At 38.6% G+C, this 22646-nt stretch overlaps 1 protein-coding gene across 4 annotated transcripts in view; it reads left to right on the forward strand.

Annotated features, from left to right (window-relative positions):
* TLK2 (tousled like kinase 2) overlaps positions 1-21779 on the forward strand; it is a 106515-nt gene extending 84736 nt beyond the window's left edge. For 2 of the 4 annotated variants that reach the window (XM_081271710.1, XM_081271709.1), the window contains exons 16-21: positions 3266-3355; positions 6533-6702; positions 8184-8322; positions 13561-13672; positions 15105-15212; positions 19335-21779. In XM_081271710.1, the coding sequence (XP_081127836.1) occupies positions 3266-3355; positions 6533-6702; positions 8184-8322; positions 13561-13672; positions 15105-15212; positions 19335-19508 (793 nt within the window). In that variant the 3' untranslated portion in view covers positions 19509-21779. The remainder of the gene's footprint in view (positions 1-3265; positions 3356-6532; positions 6703-8183; positions 8323-13560; positions 13673-15104; positions 15213-19334) is intronic. The other 2 variants (XM_081271708.1, XM_081271707.1) reach the window with 2 other exon arrangements.
* Positions 21780-22646: the final 867 nt, after the last annotated feature.

The raw sequence follows: 22646 nt of genomic DNA on the forward strand, positions 1-22646 counted from the left end.
AAGTGAGAATTGTCCCTATTGTATCAAGATTCTTAAGAGTGGCTAAGGTTGTTGGAGCAATGCAAGTGTCCTCTAGTTATCCTTGGAGCCTGTTCTAGCTTTCCTATGCACTCACTGCATAAAACAGTTGACTGTACTAGGGACTAGCCATGGTCAATCTTGAAAATAGTCCCTGTGCTGGAGCTTGAATAGTCTCAAAATCCAGCTTTTAGGTTGACCTTAAGAGACCTTAGGAGAACTGTGGGGTTGCATACCACAGTAATTGCAGGAGGGCAGCCTGCTCTTCTAGCCTTTAAAAACAGTAAGGATTTAGGGGCTGGGGAGGTGGCTCAAGCGGTAGCGTGCTCGTCTGGCATGCGTGTGGCCGGGTTCCTTAGCACCCGGCTTAAAGATGCTTAAAGCACAAAGATGTTGTGTCCGCCAAAAACTGAAAAATAAATATAAAAAAAAAAAAACAGTAAGGATTTGAAACCAGGCCTTTGTCCTTGACACAGTAAGTAGATTGAGTCCTGGTGGGTACAGATTGGGTGTATTCTCACATTATTCTATCTAACAGAGTGAGAGAGCAAGGGAAAGGGATTGTCATTTGTATAAGCTCCTTGCCATTCCAGCTCTGGCTGGCTGTGATACCTTTCTACTGTGTGTTTCCTCATGGCAGGGGAAGGGGGGCAGGGGAAGGGGGGGGGCAGAATCATGGTGCTTGAGCACCATCAATGTCACCCTGTGGCCAGGGACCACTTCCCACTTGTCAGACACAATTGGGAGGAAGTGTATCAAGTTCTTGGGACTTCCATTCTTTCTTGGAGGATATTCTTCAATATTTCCACTTTTTCCTTGAAATATTTGCTTTCTAAATGATATGAAGCCATTCTATAAATTTCAAGCTGCAGGAAATGCCAAGTGTCATTTAACACCTTTGAACTTAAAGAAGGCTTAAATCAAACACAAAATTTTGAAGAGTGCTTTAAAAATTCATTAGGCATGGTGCTGTCCATCTATAATCCTAGCTACTAGGGAGACTTGAGTATCACAGGTTCAAGGCCAGCTTGGACAATGTAGTGAAATCCTCTCACAAAATAAAAAGAGATAGGGGTGTAGTTCAGTGGTAGAGTATTCCTGGGTTTCAAGCCTCAGTATCTCAAAAAATATAATTGTTGTTGTCATCATCATCATCAAAATTAAAAAGTCTGGAGATGTAGCTCAATGGTACAGAACTTATATTTACAAGGCCCTGGGTTCAAGCAATATGAAAATGCTCTTACCCTGCCTTTTCATTGCTTACCCATTTGGGGGGATGATTTCCTCATCTCATTTGGAATCAAATCATTTATTTGAGTAAATAAAGAAAGAAAACCTCAAAAAAATTAAAAGTGGTTGTTTTGTTTTTCTTTCTTCCTTATTTTTTCCCCCTGTATATGTATATATAGGCTAGGGATGTAATGCAGTAATAGAGTACCACTGGGTTCGGTCCCAAGAACTGAGAAAAAATAAAGAAACAGGAGTGGGTGTGGGGGGGTTCTGGGGGAATGAAGCTTGAGAAGAAGCAAAGTTGGTCAGAAGTGGCAACTTGAAAAATAAGTCCAAACAAAACAAAATGTCCATTGGGGGAAAATATATTTAATTAATTACTTTTAGATTTCTCCTTCTCCCTGCTTCCAAAAAATTTTTCTTAAGTTTTGGGTTTTTTTCTTCAGTACCAGGGATTGAACCTAGGGGCGCTTAACCATTGAGCCACATCCCAGTCCTTTTTAATTTTTTTATTTTGAGACAGGATCTCACTAAGTTGTTGAAGCTTGCCTTGAATTACAATCCTCCTGCTTTGGCCTGCTGAGCTCCTAGGATTATAGGATGTACCACCACACGGACTTAAGCTTTTTTGTTGTTGTTGAGTATTTTTTATGTATTTTTTTAAATAAAGTGGAATATAACAATTTCAGAAAACATTACCCTTTTTTTTTCTATTTTTTAAGTTTTATTTTGTTTATACTATGGAAAATATCTTCCTCCTAACTCTTACCTTATAACCAAAACATTCCGAATTAAATGGTGCTAGATTATGTAAAATAGTTTCCAGTTATTCTGTGTAGAGAAGAACTAAATACGTTAAAAAATTAATCTCGTTGTGCAAACAAACTCTGTTGTTCTTTTAAAATTTCATATGTGAATATGTTAGATTATATAATGCATTTTTGTTCCTAGTCTTATTAAATTATTTTGACTTTAGAAAAGTACTTAAGAATGATAATAATACAGTCATCCCTTGGTATCCTTGTGGAATTCATTCCAGGACACTCACCTGTACCAAAAATCTGCAGCTAAGCAAGTTTCTTATATAGAAAGACATAATATTTGCTTGTAACCCATGGACATTCTCCCATATACTTTAAATTGTCTCTAGATTACTTTTAATACCTACTGTATAAATAGTTGAAAAGCCTGTGCATGTTCAGTACAGATGCTGTTGTTTTTCCTAAAAATTTTGACCTACTATTAGTTGAATCCATGGATATGGAGGGACAGCTGTGCATGAATTTAAATCATCTGGTTCTAAGAAAATTATAATTTTTACAATTTTACATTTTTTTATCAATTTATATTTTCTTAGGGCAGAGTGAAGCTAATAACACTTGAAGTTTTATTTGTAAGGAGTAAGATTTCAAAATAAAAGATAAAAGCATTGCCAGTTCATTTATGTGTTAGGTAATCTGTTAATCCAAGTAGTTTATAAACTAAGTTTGATTGTATATGTGTGAAATAAACCCAAGGATATAAATATTTATATTTACAGTTTTAAAGGAGATGGAGAAAAGTTATCTTTTTAATTATTAAATCTTTGCTATTTGGATATAAATATAAGAGGTATGGTTGTAATAGAAGGAACTCGAAAAGGATAAAAAGTTGACTTTTTTTTTATTGGTTGCTCAAAACATTACAATGATCTTGACATATTATATATCATACATTTGATTCAAATGGGGTATGAATACTTATTTTTACCACATGTACAGATTACAGGATCACATTGGTTATACATCCACGTTTATACATACTGCCATACTAGTGACTGTTGTATTTGACTTGGTGTAGATATCAATAGAGAAATAGAATAAGGAAATAGACAAATTAGTTGAGGGACCAGATGGATCTGAATGGAATAAATATGTGGAAATGGTAGATAAATGAGAGAATGTTTATAAAGATCTTTAAAGAGTTCTAAAATGCAGACCGAAGTGTCTTCTTGTTAATATTCCATTTTTTTTTACAGGCATGCATGTAGGGAATACCGGATTCACAAAGAACTGGATCATCCCAGAATAGTTAAGCTGTATGATTACTTTTCACTGGATACTGACTCGTAAGTGCTGTGCCCTTTTATTGTAGCAGTTAATATTATTTTTTCAAAGTCTTGAGTATTCATGGAATAGAGCTTAAATCTGGACCCAGGAAATACCCTCTGATGGAAACAAATTTATTAATTTATGGGAAAATTATCATATATAAATTCAGATTTGGGTCAGATGGATATCTCTAGGCCGAAAGTTATGGACATTATGTGATAATAAATGTTTAACAATCAGCTTAATGGGGATAGAGACAGGCTTATTTGTAGTGTTTGCCAATTTCTATAGTATAAGTACTTCCACCATCTCCAGTTTTTAGCCACCAATTTAAAAAAAACAACAAAATGACTTTATTTATAATTCATATACCATAAGACTCATCCATTTAAAAAAGGACACAATTCAGTGATTTTTTTTTTAGTATATATTCAGACTCATGCAGCCATCACCAGAGCTGTTTTTAGAACATATTCATCACCCTAGAAGAAGCCTATACCTTCACTATCATTCCTCTATTTCAAAACACACATCTCCCATCTTTCTCCCCCAGCTCTAAGCAACTGCTACTTTCTGTCTGTATAGATTTTCTATTCTGGACTTTCACATGAGTGGAATCAAATTGTAGTATGTAGTGTTTCATTCATTTTTATGGCCAAATAAAAATCTGTTATGGATTTGCCACATTTTGCTTATCCATTTGTCCTACAAATTATTTAGTAATTGGCTCACAAAATTCCAGAAAACTTAGTAGCCATCTCTTGGTAATTGGCACAAATTAATGCCAGCATGCCACTGACATGGCCCAGAGAGGGTAGGTTAGTCAAAAGTCTACACCACATCTTAGAGATTCTCATGAACCCTGCAGGCTTTGAAAAGGAATCAGCAAGATGATGTTACCCTGGAACAAGATTATGGATGTGACACAAGTTTAGAGCCTAATGCTTCAAGTTGAAATGTAGTTCATAGGGGTATGGGATATTAAAATTGAAATGTATCTCGGACTCCAGTCTTCTTATTGTATAGGTATCTTTTGAGAACCAGAGAAAGGTAACAACATATAAGATTATCCAAGCCTGGTATGGATAAGTAAGTTCTAGAACTTCTGGGCTTATCAAGGAGTCAAGAAATAGTTCAGCACTTGGAAAATGTTTTCTCTGTAATGACAGAGTCAGGCCTGAGTGAGAATATACCTTAGCTCTGGCCTTCAAGTGTTCCCTCAGCCTCCTAAGGTGATTCTAGGAATTTGGCCTATTCAGCCAACAGCTATCTTAAATTGCTACACAGATAATTGTCTGACATTTAGAAATGTCCACAAAAGGCCATATTCTCTTTGGAAACATGGCCTCTCTTCCATCTGCTCAGGGTATCATTCCCTTGTCATTGAGGAGGCCCTTTGCACCAGGCACAGCCGTTTGTTTTGAATGGAGTAGGATTCAGAAAAATAATCTGGTTAAAGGGCAGGAGTGGGAAACCTGGCTCCACAGGATGGCATGACTGTTTTGCTTTGAGTAGATTCCTTGAATAACAGGTAGAGCCCCCTCCCCCTTTCTAAAATGTAAGTAGTAAGACTATTTCAAAAATAAATATAATGGCTTGGATTACCTGCTGTTCTGAATTGTATGTTCACTTTTAATGTGATAAGTTGATTCCATACTATTCTCGAGTTGTTTTTTTCTTTCTTCCTGTTGTATATGATGAAATTTCTCCAAAAAAAAGACCATTGTTTTAGAATGTCTCCTGAGAATTATTTAGGTACTAAAAGAGAAATTTTATTTCTAGCTTACATTTGTGTCAAAGAATCAGTTCACTGAGCATGAAAATCTGTTTCTGATTTTAGCATCTATATAAATCATATTTATTTTCAAAAGAGTGATAGCATGCCCTGCTATGTTTCATAAGACGTATAAGCTATTGCTCAGGTTTTAGATTCCATAAGACCATGAGTGTTTGCAATCAGTTGCAGTTCTTTTTGAAAGTCTCCAGTTGCCCAGAACTCACATTCCTGAGCCTGTGTGCTGTTACTTCTGTTCCTCACCCTTCCCTGCTCTGCATCTAGGGGGGGTTGCCTCTTTTTTGTAGGCTGTGCTTACCAAGCTCATACATTAGTTGATGTCCAGCAGATAGGGAGGCAGAGATGCAGGGGATGTGTCTCTTCCCCAAAACCTCACTCCACAGTTCCAGTTTCCTGGGTTCTGATTGAACCATCTCCTCCCTCTGACCCTTTCGCCTTAGTGTACTAATGGCTCTCTGCTGTAGTTGATCTCTGGGGCTCCTCACTGGTCAGTGTGTTCGCTTAACTCTTCCATCGCCTTTGTGATCAGTTTTTTTTTCTCCTCAGTCTTAAATACTTAAGTGTGGGGTGTTTGTTTGTTTGCTGTATTGGGGGTCAAACCCAGAGCCTTGTACTTGATAGATAAAACACTCTGCCACTGAGCTACATCCCCAGCCTGTACTAAAGTGTTTTTTGTTTCCTGGCTAGACCCTGAATAATAGATCCAACATTGTAACAAGTTAGAATAGTTTAAAAGGTACTCATCTCTCAGAGATATTCAAATAGTTCAAAAACCTTACTTCAGTTTATAACACCTTGGAAGATAGACACCTGACCTACAATGCCACTAATGATATGTAGTCTTAAATGTGGGTCTTAAATGTGTACAGATGTGTTGACATAAAACAAGAAAAAATAGACCTGATACCATGTAATAACACATTTGTGTAGCATTATGCCAAACTGCTAGGATACATAATATGTGCCCAATTTGGGGGACAGTCAGCACTCAGGGTTATATAAAATGTTTGCAGTGAGAATTGTGTACTTGATCACAGCATGGCTGTTTAGAAATGTGTGCATGATGAGTATGTGAAGGAGACCCTCACAAGATGTCCAGCTCACATATCTTATAGTTCTTCTCAGTGTTTTTCAAGTCTGGGATCCGAAAGAACTGTTCCATGGTGACTCTCAGTACAGTTAATGCCAACAGGGAGGGCATGAGGCTCTTCTCCAAGAGAGCGAGTACTTTTCTTCCATGAACTGCTCCGGTAGCAGATACTGAGTAAAGAATGTGTTTTAAGAAACAGAAAAAGGAGAAGAGAAGCTAATGACCTAAAGTTTTCTCTGGGACTGGTTTAAATCATCTTAATTGGCTTGTTCTTATTCCATGGCTAAATGTTGGTTTATTTGTCTTTAGGTTTTGTACAGTGTTAGAGTACTGTGAGGGAAATGATCTGGACTTCTACCTGAAACAGCACAAATTAATGTCGGAGAAAGAGGCCCGATCCATTATCATGCAAATTGTGAATGCTTTAAAGTACCTAAATGAAATAAAACCTCCCATCATACACTATGACCTCAAACCAGGTATGTCTAACTTTTAGGAGACAGTATTGGTGACTTTTCAGTCTTCCAATTGACCTTTACTTTTTTTTAAATATTTTTTTAGTTGCAGATAAGCAAGATTTGAGAAAGAACTGTTCTGACAAGCTAGTTTTGCTTTTTCTCTCGTCACTCACACTACGTAGTGATTCCTCTGCTCCAAGTCTTATTTTGATAAGTGCCTCCAAAATGACTTATTTTGCACATGTGCCTTCCATTTCATTAAATTTTGAGAATTTTTCACCTTTTCGTAGATTATCACATAATTTTGATAGTCATCAACAAAGAATATAGGACACATAGACTTCTTATCTCTCTCTTTTTTTGTACTGGGATTAAATCTAGGGTTGCTTAACCATTGAGCCACATTCCCATTTATTTATTTATTCGTTTGTTTATTTGTCTGTTTATTTATTGTGTGCCAGGGATTGAACTCAGGGGCACTCCACCGCTGAACTGCATCCCCAGCCCTATTTTTGTATTTTATTTAGAGACAGGGTCTTACCGAGTTAGTTGCTTAGCACCTCGCTAAATTGCTGAGGCTGGCTTTGAACTTGCAATCCTCTTAAGCCTCTGTGATTACAGGTGTGCACCACTATACCCAGCTGTTTTTATATTTTATTTTGAGACAGGGTCTCACTAAGTTTCTTAAGGCCTCGCTAAGTTGCTGAGGCTGGCTTTGAACTTTGAATCTGCCTATCTTAACCTTCTGAGCTGCTGGGGTTGTATGAGTGCAGCACTGCACCCAGCTTTATCTCTATTTTTTGTTGTTATCTTCAGCTATTTCTTAAGAGTCTACATGTGTTCCATGTAGACAGCTCTAACCAATTCAGTTGGGAACATTAAGGAGATGGTTCCCATTTACCTCCCAGTGTGTAAAAATGATTAATATTGTTTTACTCTTCTGATAGATACACATTAAATCTCACTATTAACTATTATTTAATGTGCTAAAAAGAGTCAGGTGACTTAAAAATTAATTATAATAAAATGATTTTTAAAAAGCTACTCTGTGACTAGGTTTTCCATCTATGAATTCAATGCACTTTACTGCCATATGACCTGTAGGTGGTGCTGTGATGTTAGCTACCATTCCTATGTATATATTTTTTTTTTAACACACACACACACACCCATTCTAAACAGGGTAGAGATTTCACTAAAGTTCAAATGAAGTTTTCCCATCATTATGACCAACTATGCAAGTGATATTTTACTTTGGCAACTTATTTCTGTTTCCAGTGCTCATAGTAGTAATTTTGGCACATTAAGCAGATAATTCTTGGGAAACAGAACTTTTCAGTAGACATCAAGGATTCTCCTGTAGCATCCAGAGTTATATAGCTTTATTCTGAAGATTTATATGGTTGTAAGAATTTGAGTCCAGTTCTTCTCTTTTTGTCTGTTATTACTTTGGATTTTTCTCTTAAGTCTCTGCTTATTCATGAAGATTTTTATCTTTTTAGGTAATATTCTTTTAGTAAATGGTACAGCATGTGGAGAGATAAAAATTACAGATTTTGGTCTTTCCAAGATCATGGATGACGATAGCTACAATTCAGTGGATGGCATGGAGCTAACGTCACAAGGTGCTGGTACTTATTGGTAGGTATCCAGGAGGCCTGGCAAGTTGGCTGGTGGGAATGTGTCTCTGCCATACAGAAGCCTTGGTAATTAACAATTTTCATATACTGTGTACTAAGGCAGAAATAATATAACTGTCTTTTCAGCAGTTTGACCTTTTATATTAATTGTCTTACTTTTTCTTTCCTCTCTTGAAAATCCTTGAGAGCTTATGTGTGGCCAGGTCTTAGAGATGTATGTTTTCTCCACAGGGCTGACCTTACAAGTCAGTAGAGAGTGAGGTTGTTCATGTGGTATATAAAAAGAATGGCTCCAAATTATTTTCAGTACAAATGGAAGTCTCTCTCTTCATGGGTTAAGGGGATGAGGGATTTGTTTCTAGAGTTACCTGAGGATGGTGGACTATCAAGAATTAAGGAGTTGTGAAGATCAGGATGGAAAAAAAAAACCACAGCATCCCATGAAATCTATACAGGAACAAGTGAGCACAGTTTACCAGAAGTTTATCCATATCTGTTAGCCATGTTCTACAAAGTTGTGAGACACATTTCTTCTCACCATTTACTGTCACCTGTCTTTCCCCAACTACCCTACTTCAGCTAGTTTTGCTATAACCTCTTCTATTCCTGCCTACTATTACTTTTTCCCCTTGCTATTACCTATGGCTGAGGCATTTAACTTTGTAATTGTAAAAGTACGTTAACAAAGCTTTCCTTTCCCTTCAAGGTGGTTATACAAAGCCACACATTGGCATCTGTGATTTTGAACCTGGAAGGGCTCCTTAGCACTAAGGAAGGCATAACATGCTCTTGTATCCCTTCGTCAGGGGTCACTTATATGTGGGACTAGAGGCAGTAGGCCTTAGCAGAATACTGACTAGGAATGAAGGGCTTGACAAGGAAGCAGACAGGGAAGAGGACCATGCCATTCACTATGCACAGAGTGAGGCTGTTAATACCCAGTGCACCACACAGTGCTTTCTGTTGCTCCTTGTGCTTGTGGAAATGGTGCTTATAGCAAAGAGTCAGTCTCTAAATTAAAACTCTGAAATTTGAGGTTTAAAATAGAAGCTGCACTTACAATGTTTATTCAATATGATAATTATTGTGGGTTAGTGTCCCTGTCACTACCTGATGCAAAAATATCTATTGTTGGAAATTCCGGAAAGTTTTATACCTCAACTATATAAATTTGCTAGAACTTAGATTTGGGCTTTATGTTTGACAGCTCATTCTTTTTAAAAGGTGCATTTTTTTCTTGTTTAAAATAGTGATCGTATTGCTACATAATGCTTTATTAGTTATAAAAAAATTCAGCAATTGGAATTTAAATAAATATCATATGAAGGCCTGGGGATGTAGCTCAGTGGCAGAGGGCTTAACATCACATGCATGAGGCCCTGGGTTCAATCCCCAATACCACCCCCCCCCCCCCAAAAAAAAGAAAAGTTTTGCTTCAAAGTTATCTGTTATATGGGGGTTCATGGGAAAGGGTGTGTATGAACAAAGATTGGCCACATGGTGATGCTTATTAAAGCTGGAGAATGGTTATTTTGGGGTTTATTTTACTGTTCTTTTTTTTTTTTAATACTTCTGTTTTATTTATTAACTTTTATGTGGTGCTGAGGATTGAACCCAGGGCCTCATACGTGTTAGGCGAGGGCTGTATCACTGAGCCACAAACCTAGCCCTGCTGTTCTTTTTACTTTAGATTATGTTTGAAGATTTTCGTAATGCATATAAGAAAGGGGGCTTCTGAAAAAATTAAGTTTTATAGATTTTTCTGAAGGTTTGAGTCTCTGTTAGTGAAAACATTATCATAATCACCATCCCTCCATGTCATCCTCTTAACATGACCCAGAGAGCTACAAATATACTGGAAGGATATAATATTCTGAGTGACTATTTGCAGTTTTTAGTTGTTCCAGAATTCTTCTACATTGACTACTTCTTTAAAATAGTGAATCATAGACTATGCCGTGAACATCATTTCTCTGTAAGAATTTTTATTGTGATAGAAATACAGCTGTGTGTGTGTATTTGTAGCATTATAGAATGGTCTTTAGTTTTCTTCCCAAAGTCCTTGACAGGAAATGAGAATCTTTATTTTCAGTATTATTTGGGTAAAGAACTAATTTGTTTCTTCATTTATAGATGGAGAAACTGAGACCTAAAAAGTGATTTACCAGACTTGTACTGTCAAGTACAAGTGTCATTTATATCCTGAAAATCTTGCCAAATTATTGTGCTATCTTTGGATAAGCTTACCAACCCCTGATCTTCCCTACCACCTCCACCAAAAGTTAAAAACACATTAAATTGATCATTTTAGAATCAAGCTTATGTTTTTCCTTTATCCAAGATCATATTTAAGTTTTGTATATTAAAGAATCAAGACTGTGAAAGCTTGGATCTGGGGAGGTTTTTGTTGACAGTTGGAAGAGCTGGGTTTTTAAATTTTTTTCCCTGTATTTTTTATTTCTTTGATTTTTTTTCCTTCTTTAAGTTCTGGATGGATCGATATTTCATTTTTCAGTGTGGGTTTTGGTGTTTTTTTGGGGGGGGGGTACTTTACTTCATAGGTATGTTATTAATGCCATAAATTGGAAACTGTTTCTGTTTTGTTGTGATGATGTCTGTGTTGCCCAGGCTGGTCTCAAATTCCCAAGCTCAAACCATCCTCCTGCCTCAGCTCTTCAACCCCCCCCACCCCCCTCCACCCCGCCAAAAAAACCCCAAAAACCTGGAACTACAGAAGCACCTCATTGTGCCCAGCTGGTTATTTGTTTGGTTTTGTTTTTTGTGGTGCCCCAGGGCCTCCTGTATGCTAAGCTTGCACTCTGTTACTGGGCTACACCCCCAGGCCTCAGCACATTTTGGCTAAAAGTTTTCATTGTGAAATATCATCTAGTCAAAGGCCCTAATCGTTCAAAAATATTTTGTTAAGAAAAATAAGACAAGTGAACAAACTTCTTTTAAAGAAAAAAAAAATGCTGTGTACGGCAGCATAAGTCTATACTCCCAGCTGCTCACGAGGTTGAGGCAGGAGAATTGCTTGATATCAGTAGTTCAAGTACAAGTTGGGGAACATATCAATACTCCTACCTCACAAAACAAATGAACAGACAGACAAAAAAAGAAAAGAGAGAAAGCCTTTCATTTGAACTAAACAAAGATGGAAAATAGGAGAAGGAACATCTGCCTCTCACCTTTTATGGTCCCTCTAAGCTCTAAGTTTAGATTTTTATCCCAGGTATACAGTGAGGGTCCAAAATAAGAGTTTTTCATAGAATGGGTTTTGCCTGCACAAAATCTACAGAAATTGATCTGTTTTCTTCAGAATTTTACCTTCTAGTTGTGCCAAAGCTAAGACTCCAGGTGTATTTGTTTGGTTTTCTGAATGCCCAGAAGCACTTAACTTTCCATACCTTACAATTTGGTGTGGTCAGCTGTCCTCTGTTTCTTTAGAGACCATTGGTGGGGAGAGAAGGAATTTAGGTGAGAAATAGGTTGTGCTAACAAGTTTGGCTTTTGCTGCATTATTTGCCAGTAAGCCCCAATCCTCCTTAAAGTAGGAAATATAAAATCTTTTGACAATTTGAACTTTAATATCTTTTGATTTATTTATTTATTTTGTTGTTAATGGACATTTATTTATTTGCAGTGCTGAGAATCAAATCCAGTGCCTCACACATGCTAGGCAAGTGCCTCACCATTGAGCTACAACCCCAGCTCTATTTTTGTTTGTTTTTGCTGGTAGTACAATGGATTGAACCTAGGACCTTGTTCATACAATGCAAGAGCTGTAAATATGAGCAGTGGTCCTAGCCCTTTTTTATTATATTTTGAGACAGGATCTTGCTAAGTTGTCCCATCTGGCCTCGAAATTGTGATTCTCCTGCCTCAACCTCCCAAGGAGGTGGCATGCGCCATCACACCAACTTACCCTTGATTTTTTATATTAGAGTTAATTCTAGTCAACATTTCACAAAAAGGCTACCTTAAGAAGGCAGAATAGAGCCAGGTGCAGTGGCACATGCCTGTAATCCCAGTGACTGCAGAGGCTGGGGCTGGAGGATCATAAGTTCAAAGCCATCCTCAGCAACTAAGTGAGGCCCTAAACAAATCAGTGAGATTCTTTCTTTAAATAAAAAGTAAAAAGGGGCTGGAAATGTGGCTTGGTGGCTAAGCACCCCTGGGTTCAATCCTCCGGTACCACCAAAAAAAAAAAAAAAGGGCAGACTACCCGCTCCATACTCCACAGAGCTCTATAATGAGACCTGAATTAACTTGACTTTTAAAACCATCTGTTAATTTTTCAGGGCATGGTGGCACACACTTGTTAGTCCCAGCAATTTGGGAAACTGAAACTGGAAGACCATAAGTTCAAAGCCAGTCTGGACAACTGAGTGAGACCCTCATCAACTAAGTGTGACCCTATTTCAAAATTAAAAAATAAAAAGGGCTGGGGATATAGCTCAGTGGTAAAGCACCCCTGGGTTCAGTGCCCCAAACAAAAAAATCAAAAAACCAGCACTAATTTTTAAGGACTGGCAGTAATCTTAGTGGAAGCCATGGTTTTAATCCCCAGTATTTAAAAAAAAAAAAAAAAAAGCAAAAACCATTTATTGATGTTAGAGACATCTTTAGGCAATGAAAGAAAACCATTTCTAGTTATATTTTAATATTTGTTCATAAAGTGATTGTAAAAGGGAAGTCTTTTCTTTTGTCCCCACCCCATTAAAAAAATCTGTTGAGGGGTTGGGGTTGAAGCTCAGTGGTGTAGAGCTTGTCTAGCATGTGAGAGGCAGTGGGTTTGATTCTTATCACCACATATAAATAAATAAAATAAAGGTCTATCAACAACTTAAAAAAAAACCTGTGAGGATTAAATAAAGGTTTATGTAGCCCAGTGGTGGAGTGCTTGCCTAGCATGGGCAAGATCCTGGGTAACAACAACAAAAACAACAACAACAAAAAGAAGCATGTTGAATGACACTTGGATTAGGCATAGCTCCAGGAAAGGAGACTGCAGACTAGGGAGAATATTTTCCTCTTTCTGTAAAAAGAGAAATGTATTTTAATGCCTATATGGGCATTACCACCTTCCTAAATCTTTTCATCGACTCTCATAATTTTCTAAGTTGATTTTAAATCCAGATATTGCTATTATCAATAAGACCTTTTATTTTGCCTTTTTATACTTGTCTTAGATTTATATATTCATTTTCTAAGAATTTTTATTTCTCTTTTCTCCCAGGTATTTACCACCAGAGTGTTTTGTGGTTGGGAAAGAACCACCAAAGATTTCAAATAAAGTTGATGTCTGGTCAGTGGGTGTGATCTTTTACCAGTGTCTATATGGAAGAAAGGTGAGGAAGAAGGGTGAGATAGCAGCTTGACTTGCTTCCTGGGTGGCATATATACATTGTACCTTGGTGTGGATTTGCTCTTGGAGTTAATCATTGGGTTATACTAAATGGAATCTCAAAAGTAATGGTTCAAAGAAAATACAGACTTACTAATAAAAGCTTTATGCATAAGCACAAATTCTCAAGTACAGGGTATCTAATGAATTCTGCTGGGCCATTGAAAACATGCAGTTTTGCTATTCTCAATTAGATCCAGAACATGTTTTGATTCTCATAATATGTGAAGGGGTTTAACATGAAGTAGTTTATAGTGAATAGTCAAGATCATTCTCAAGGGGCCTAAGAACTAAAATTCAGAAAATCCCTAGACTTTATTTTTAATGTTAATGAAAGTGTGCTTTACATTTTGTATTAGGGAGGTGGTTTCAGAAAGTATCCCTTGCCTCTTGTCTCTGATTGAGGTAATGTTATTTAAACAAATAATAACCCAGGTAGTAAACTACATCTAATGAATTTTTACATTTGTTTTTCCCTTGTAAGTTTAACTTATAAATACATAGAGATCCGGTTATGTATATATATATTCCTATTTAATCTTCAGTTTTGTGTGTGTCAGTGATTCCATTAGGCTATGGGTGTAAGCCAGATGGGAGCCCTGAAATACCTCTAAAGTCTTGACATTTTGATTAGACTCCCCATACCAAGCTCTTAATCAAGATGACTCCTTCCCATTTAACTTTTCCTTGGTCTTTCTCCTACCTCTCCGAAACATGGAGACTATTCAGGGAAACTAGTAGGGCTTAATTATTATTTATACTCTCTGATAATGTTGAATTGGCTGCTGATAGTGGTAGTGGTAGAGGTCATCTAGAAAGAATCGTTTAAGGTCTCTTGGTAGAAAGATGGTAGAGATGACAGTAAGGTTGAACTTATTTAAAGAGTTTATCAGGAAATGTCAATTTGGGGATAGATACCAGCAGTAAGTGGCCCCAGTCCTTTTTTGTTCCCACTCTCTCCTTAGCACTTCTACTCTTTTACTTCCTATTTTATACTTTTTTCTCTGCATCTTAGGTTAGCCAGTGGCAGGCACATGTGTGTAGTGCTTAGGCCCATAGGTGTCATTCAGAGTACAACAGGTTGCTGGTTCCTGCTCTGTATCTTCCCCTTTTTTATTGTGAACAAAGCTTGAGATAGGAAATGCCGCTGCTGGTTCCTGCTCTGCCTTGTTTGACGTAATCCTTAAGCTGTGAGCCCTTTCCTCTTATCTGTGAAAGGAGCGAAATGGAAAAAGTCATCTCCAGAATCCCTTCCAGCCATAGTAGGGGAAAATGTCTTCCCCTCTCTCTTCCCTGTGGTACTGAATTGTATTCTCTTTAATTTTAATCAGAGACCTACCCTTATTTGCTTGTTTGTGTTGTTTTTAATATGACAGCCCTTTGGCCATAACCAGTCCCAGCAAGACATTCTACAGGAGAATACTATTCTTAAAGCTACTGAAGTGCAGTTCCCACCAAAGCCAGTAGTAACACCTGAAGCAAAGGTAAGTTTAATCCATCAGCTAACAGAAGTGACTGCTTTGTTTTCTGTTATTTCTTTGGGTAGTAGTGGTTATGTAATTATTTGATTTGAAAATCAGTTATTAAAAACATTAGGAAAGGCATGAGTTAAATATTCCTAAAAATAAGAGAAGAATATTGCTTATACTCTGCCCATCTCATCTCTAAGTCCAGTGAAAGAATGTTATGTAGGTGGGTTTTTAATCCACAAAGGCTCCCTAGAGTCAGGACAGAGAAAGGAGAGCAGTTCGATGGTGATGTACCAGGCTTTCTGGGCAATAGAAAGGATTCCCAGCCTCATCCCTATTTAGGGACTATCAATTTTGGGAGTTAAGTCCCATGTGGGAAAAATGATATGAGTACTAAGGCATTGGGGTTAAACAGCAGTGAGTGGTAAACAGTAAAGTCTATACCAGTTGGAGAACATGTATCTAAACCTTCACTGTGGCCAAGGAAACATGGAATGGAGGTGGTGAAAGAAAACTAAAATATTCAGTCTTGCAAACCAAGATTTCATTAGCTGTTCATATACTTGATCTCTTCTTATGTATTATCCAAAGCTACTTAAGATCAGTGGTGGTCAGCTCTGTTGGATGCCATAGTCATTCAGCAACTTTAAAGTCAAAGCAAGCAGTATAAGTCTAATTCTTTTTACAAGTGTTTGTCTTGCTGTTTCCTCATGGCACACCTATGTGAAGAGATTAGAAAGGAGTCTCTTTTCTAAGTGTTCTAGCTCATGTATTACATGGAAAGAGGGAACATCTTTAGCAGTTGTTTATAATTACTGATAGGATGACTTCTTGCCCCCATCATTTGGGCTTAAACACTCCCTAACCAGTAAATTAAATCTGCAAGGGAGTGCTGTGTGCAGTGATGTACACCTGTAATCCCAGTGACTCTGGAGGCTGAGGCAGAAGGATAGCAAAAAAAAAAAAAAAAAAAAAAAAAAATTTAAAAACTGATGATGTAGCTCATTGGTAAAGTGCCTCTGGAGTCAATCCCCAGTGGGCCCCCTTCCCTCCCCCACCAACCACCCCCCCCACAAAAAAAAATCTGCAAGGAAGGAGTTCCATAATACATTGCTAAGGCACATGCAGGGTTTCTAACTCCTGGGAGAGGACTAGAGAGACCCTCAGTGGTGAAGCCTGCCCTAATTTTGATGTCTGCACTCGACTCAACAGCTATATGACTTTGGGCTAGTTTACTTAAACTTTCTGAGTTGTTTTGCTTTACCCATGAAACAGAAATGCTTTCAGGTAATTGTGAGGTTCAAAAGGACTGAATCACTTGCCATTCAGTATCTTCTGCAGTTGCTCTTAGTTAATGACCATGCCCCATCTGCCATCTAGGGTGACACTGAGGAACAGGTTGCCTAAAAGATGTTTAATTTTCATCTTTCAGATCTCTGAAGACCCATTTCTTCATTTTGACCATTTTGTCAAATTTTAGTATTCATTCAATAAATAGATGAACAAATGTTCTTGACTTTAGAGTAAATTGAATGGACCTCCTATAAAGAATATGGAAATATCTGAGTTTTTCCGCTAATTGCCTCCTATCTGGCCTCTTCCTACATAAGTATTTCTCCAACCCCTACCCTCTTTTCTCCCTCTCCTCCCACAGCAAATATTTATTGAGTGCCTATTAGTCATTGGACAGTGTTGTAGATAGTGGAGATGGAATTGTGAAAATGTGGCAATAAACTATACAGATGAGTTTCCTGTCCTTAAGGAACTTATGTTCCAATAGGAGAGACAATAAAACATAATTGGATGCATATCAGATGGTTATAAATGTTATAAAGAAAATAAATTAGAGTAAGCGGTAGGGGAGAGGGTTCGCTAGGGAGGTGGGAACCCCTTTTTTGATGGCATGGTTGGGGGTGGCCTCGATGATGAATGGACATTTCAGGCAGTGTCTTGAGCCATTGATGTGAAGATGGGAGCCATGTGTAGATCTGTGGGGGAAGCATTCTTGAGAGAAGCAAGCACAGCTCACGTGTGAGAATGAGCTCACAGGTCCACCACTTATGCAGAACAGAGGAGAGAATGGTAGAAAGGCCCTGGGCCATTGTGAAACATGGTGGAAGGAGGCGAGGGGTGTAATTAGGACAACTGTGTGATCCAGTTGGCAGTTTTAAGAACATACACTGGCAGCTATGTAGAAAGAAAATTAAAGATAGAAGAAGTAGGGCTGGGGATGTGGTGTGGCTCAGTTGTTGAACTCAGAATGAGTGCCTCTGAGTTCAATCCCATAAATAAATAAATAAATAGATAGATAGATAGATAGATAGATAGATAGATAGATAAATAAATAAATAAATAAATAGCATTTATTTTAAAAAGTAGTAGTAGTAGTAGTAGTAGTTGTTGTTTATTTTGCCAGTGTCTGACCCAAACCTGTTAAACTTTTTGCATGTGTGTATGTGTGGCAGGAGTGTGTACTGGGCACTGAACCCAGGGGTTCTCTACTACTAAGCAACATGCCCAGCCCTTTTCATTTTGAAACAGGGTCTCATTAAATTGCTGAGGCTAGCCTGGAATTTGTGGTCTTCTCTTCTTGCCTCAGTTCCCATGTAAACTGGGATTATAACTGTGTGCTACTGCATCCAGCAGAAAGGTTCTCTTTTAAAGACCAAGTGTTGTTATATTCATTTCTGTGAATTTGTTTATATCTTCCAAATCTTCAATCAAGTAAGTAAGTATCTTTGATTTTTGAAAGCCCAAATTTGGCATTGTATGATTTTTGTTTTTCTTGGGTTTTTTTTTAGGGGGGTGGTGGTTTGATACTGTGGATAGAACCCAGGGATGCTTTACCATTGCACTACATCCCCAGGCTGCCCTCTATGTTTCATTTTTTCATTTTTTTTTTTTTTTTTTTTGAGACAGGGTCTTGCTAAGTCACTAAGGCTGGCTTCCAACTTTTGATCCTCCTGCCTCAGCCTCTGGGTTGCTACAATTACAGGTCTGCACCACTGCACCTGGTGACATTGTACTTTTTAAACTTGGAAAAAATAGAAAATCATTTATTTTGCATTACAGATTTTGTTGTAAATAAACTTAGGTTTTTTGGGCAGTGTTAGGTTCCCAGCAGAATTGAGCAGAAAATACATAGTACACATATACTACCTGCCCTCCCCTAGAACCTCCCATATCAACATCAGACACCAGAGTAGTACATTTGTTATTATTGGTGACCCTACATTGGCACATCATTTTCACCCTACTGTAAAGTATAGGCTTTTGGTGATAATGATGCTTTAGACTTTTCAAAATTGATTCATTTATTTAAAATAGTTGCATTATAAAACTGAGTAAATAGAACTGTCTAGTTGAATAATAGGAAGAAAGCAAGAGGAAAATAATGGTATATATAGGTCCATGATGATAAGAATTATAGAAGTAAGACTACATAGCCTTTCATACCTAGTAGAAAGAAAACCGCCATGTTGGTAATAAATTCGAATTCCTTGTCAAACTGCCTCACTGTTTGTTTTTGTGTCTGTAGTACCTTTGGAGATATAGTCCTATTCAGTTTTCCCTATAATGCTTAGATAGTGCCTCATCATTTGCTTAATGACCTTTCACGGGAAGATAGGGTATGTAGGGAAAGCATTTCAAAGCCACTGGGCATGTTGCTCGGTGGTAGAACACCCCTAGGTTTAGTGCCCAGTACACTCCTGCCACACATGCACATATTGTGTTGTCAATCATTGTCAATCTCCTTTCACTGCATTGGTGGTAGTGTAAGCTTAGAATTTCCACTTCCTTGGAAATTCACATGAGACTGTGGTTTGTTGATGCAAGACTGTGAAGTTAGACTTTTCCCATCCAAACCAACACTTTTTGGTTGGTCTAGTGCTTTACAGGTCAGGAGTACTTATAGAGGCCCTTCTGTAGCGGGTGGGAGTGGGGAATATTGCAACAGAGGGGTTCCCTTTCCTTATCTTCCCTGGGTCTGCCTGATGGTTTCCAGGAAAGGCCTTAAGCACCTTCTCTTTATGAGATGTCTGCTTTGGGCCCTGGCAGTAGATCCAGAGCCTCTAGTTCCCTCCGGGGTGCTGAGATTGTCTGCTACAACCTTCTACAAGAAACTTTCCTTTGCAGGCTTTTATCCGGCGATGCTTGGCCTACCGAAAGGAGGACCGCATCGATGTTCAGCAGCTGGCCTGTGACCCCTACTTGCTGCCTCATATCCGAAAGTCGGTCTCCACAAGTAGCCCTGCTGGAGCTGCTATTGCATCAACCTCTGGGGCGTCCAATAACAGTTCTTCAAATTGAGACCGACTCCAATGCCACAAACTGTTAACGCACAGAGTGGACAAACAGCATTCAGCAGCGGGTTTGGAACTTAGCGAATCCGAATGGATCTCATGAAACCTGTACCAGGTGCTTTTATTTTCTTGCTTTTTTCCCATCCATAGAGCATGACAGCATCGATTCTCATTGAGGAGAAACCTTGGGCAGCTCTGGCCAGGCCTCGTAGGAAAAGGCCCCGCCCGAGGTTCTGGCGTCACCGGCCACTGTGTGTGGCTGCTCTGAGTGAGGAAAAAATTAAAAAGAAAAACTGGTTCCATGTACTGTGAACTTGAAAATATGCAGACTCAGGGGGGTCCCTGATGCAATGCTTCAGATGAAGAATGTGGACTTGAAAATACAGACTGGGCTAGTCCAGTGTCTATATTTAAACTTGTTCTTTTCTTTTAATAAAGTTTAGGTAACATCTCCTGAAAAGCTTGTAGCACAAAGGCTCAGCTGGGGATGGTGTTTGACTTCGGAGGAAAAAAGTTGCTATTGCCCGTTAAAGGCACTAGAGTTAGTGTTTTATCCCTAAATAATTTCAATTTTTAAAAAACATGCAGCTTCCCTCCCCCTTTTTTATTTTTGAAAGGATACATTTGGTCATAAAGTGAAACCCGTATTAGCAAGTACGTGGCAATGTTCATTCCAGTCAGATGCAGCTTTCTCCTCCGTCTGGTCTCCTGCTTGCAATTGCTTCTCTCGTCTCAGTTGGGAAAGAAGGGAGTGGGAGTACTGAGATGCGCGGGTTTTTGCCATTGGACAAAGAATGAGGTTAGAAGACTGCAGCTTGGAGTCTCTCTAGGTTTTCAACTATTTCTTCACAATTTGAACACTTGACGGTTGTCCCTTTTAATTTATTTGAAGTGCTATTTTTTTAAATAAAGGTTCATCTGTCCATGCAGTCCTCCTGGATTCTCTGAATGTAGTAACTATCAAAACTGTTCCAAAGGTAGGCAGAAAACAGGCTGGAAAGCCAAAAACTCCAGGGATCAGTAGTTCCTACCCACAGTCTTTGTGTGCTTGCTAAATGGTGTACATTTCTTGTTACCACATTATTAAAACTTGATCGGCACATAAGCTTTCTTCTGTTAGATCTTTTGGCAGGAAACAACCTTCTCCCAGTATTTGGTGGGTGTGTGCCGGTGTGTGTGTCTATGTGTGCATGTACACACACACTTTGTCTAACTCACTTTAATAGATATATCAAGTGAAATTTTTTAAAAAAATCAGCTCAAGGAAAATAGGTATTTCAACTATGAATGTTCTTTTGGAACTAATTTTTAAAAACATTTGGTTGTTTCTGAGACATGTGATTAACTGAAGATGGAGCTGAAATGGGAGACATGTGGCCCCACAGTGCCCTTGAAACAGCAGAGCCCTCGGCAGGAGAGGGAAGGAGTCCAGAGCCTGAACATGTGGTAGCCAGCTTGGAATGTTACTGACAGATGTGGCAAGAGGGCTCAGCCAGAAGTATTTAAAGATGTAGCATTCGGGCCCGCTTGTTTTCTGGGCAGGAAGGGAGTCAGGAAGGGCAGAGCTCTCAAATTGCTCATGATTCTAGAGTTTCTTTTACACGTGAAAAATGTCACTGATGACATGTTTTCTAGGACTGTTGTTTGTTTTGTGGACCTGCCCCACTTTCCTCAGTATCAAGCCATCTTAAGAGAAGGTGGAACATTCCAAACTGAATGGGTAGGTGTTATATGGAACGCGGAAGGAAAGAAGTCAGCCCCAGAGGCCTTGGTGTTCCCTCAGCTTTTTAAAAACTATTTTATTGAAATAAAATGTTGATATTTATACACACATGCCTGTGTGTGTGTGTGTGTGTGTGTGTGTGTGTGTGTGCACGTGTGTGTGCTTTTCTCTTTGATTTTCTTTTGTGCCACTGAGCCCTGCCCTTTTTTTTTTTTTTTTAAACCACTGCCTTCAAGCTGCTAAGCAGAGAGCAGCAGGTTGATTGAACAGAGTGGTCTTCACATATATGAAGAGATGAAGAGACAAATGAAGTTGAGACCATATTAAACCAACTAAAAACAGTTTAGTTCTGTGCTTTTTTTGTTTGTTTGTTTTTGATACCAGGGGCACTTAACCACTGAGCCATATCTCCAGCCCTTTTTAGTATTTTATTTAGAGATAGGTTCTTGCTGAGTTGCTTAGGGCCTCACGAAATTGCCAAGGCTGATCTTGAACTCACGATCCTCCTGAGCCTCTGGGATTACAGGTATGCACCACTGTGCCTGGCTGCAATTTAGTTTTTCAATTAACTTTTTAAATAAAAAATAAAAAGTTCATCTTTATGCCTTTTCTCTAATTTCTTGTCTCCTTTTATCTCATGGGCTGATCATTGAAGCTCAGCATTGACTTGTCTGTCTACCTTTTCTCCCTCATTCTGAAGAAGGCACCATCTCCCCTTGCTTTGACTGGGTGTAGGGCCTGGTTGGGCTTGGCCAAGTCAGAGCAAGACATCTTTTCCACTGTGTGGGCCAGCCCCGAAGAGCACACAGAGCACTTACCTTTCCTGGTCTTGGAAGGAGCCAGTGAAATCACTAAGTGGGATTCTCCATGACAGACTTTGTTGCGGTGGGTTTCACCTTCTCTGAGGATAACCCCTATTCCCACAGTGTTAATTCACTTTACACGGTGATACAAAAATGTTTATTAATTTGTAAATAAACCCAACTAGACTGTTCTGACCTTTCCTAGTTGGGGGTAAGGAGAGGAAGGATATTAAAGTTTTGTTTTTTTTAAGAGAGAGAATTTTTCAATATTTATTTAGTTAGTTAGTTTTTGGCCGACACAACATCTTTGTTTGTATGTGGTGCTGAGGATCGAACCCAGGCCGCACGCATGCCAGGCGAGCGTGCTACCGCTTGAGCCACATCCCCAGCCCCAGGATATTAAAGTTTTAAGGAGAAAATTTCCTAGCCTCTTAATTTTCCTCTATTTCTCCAACTTCCAAACAAAGCCCTTACCATCAAGGGTGTTAGATGAGGGGGTTCTGGCAGGCAGCAGAGCAGAGCCCCTTGGACATTGTAGGCATAGTGAGAATGTATTGATTCATGTGACGCATTTTGTGCCTCTGATGTACTAAGAACTAGGCTTGTATGGTGGGATCCA

Source organism: Spermophilus citellus (genome assembly GCF_964194105.1).
Source record: "Spermophilus citellus genome assembly, chromosome: 17".
Classification (NCBI taxonomy): domain Eukaryota; kingdom Metazoa; phylum Chordata; class Mammalia; order Rodentia; family Sciuridae; genus Spermophilus; species Spermophilus citellus.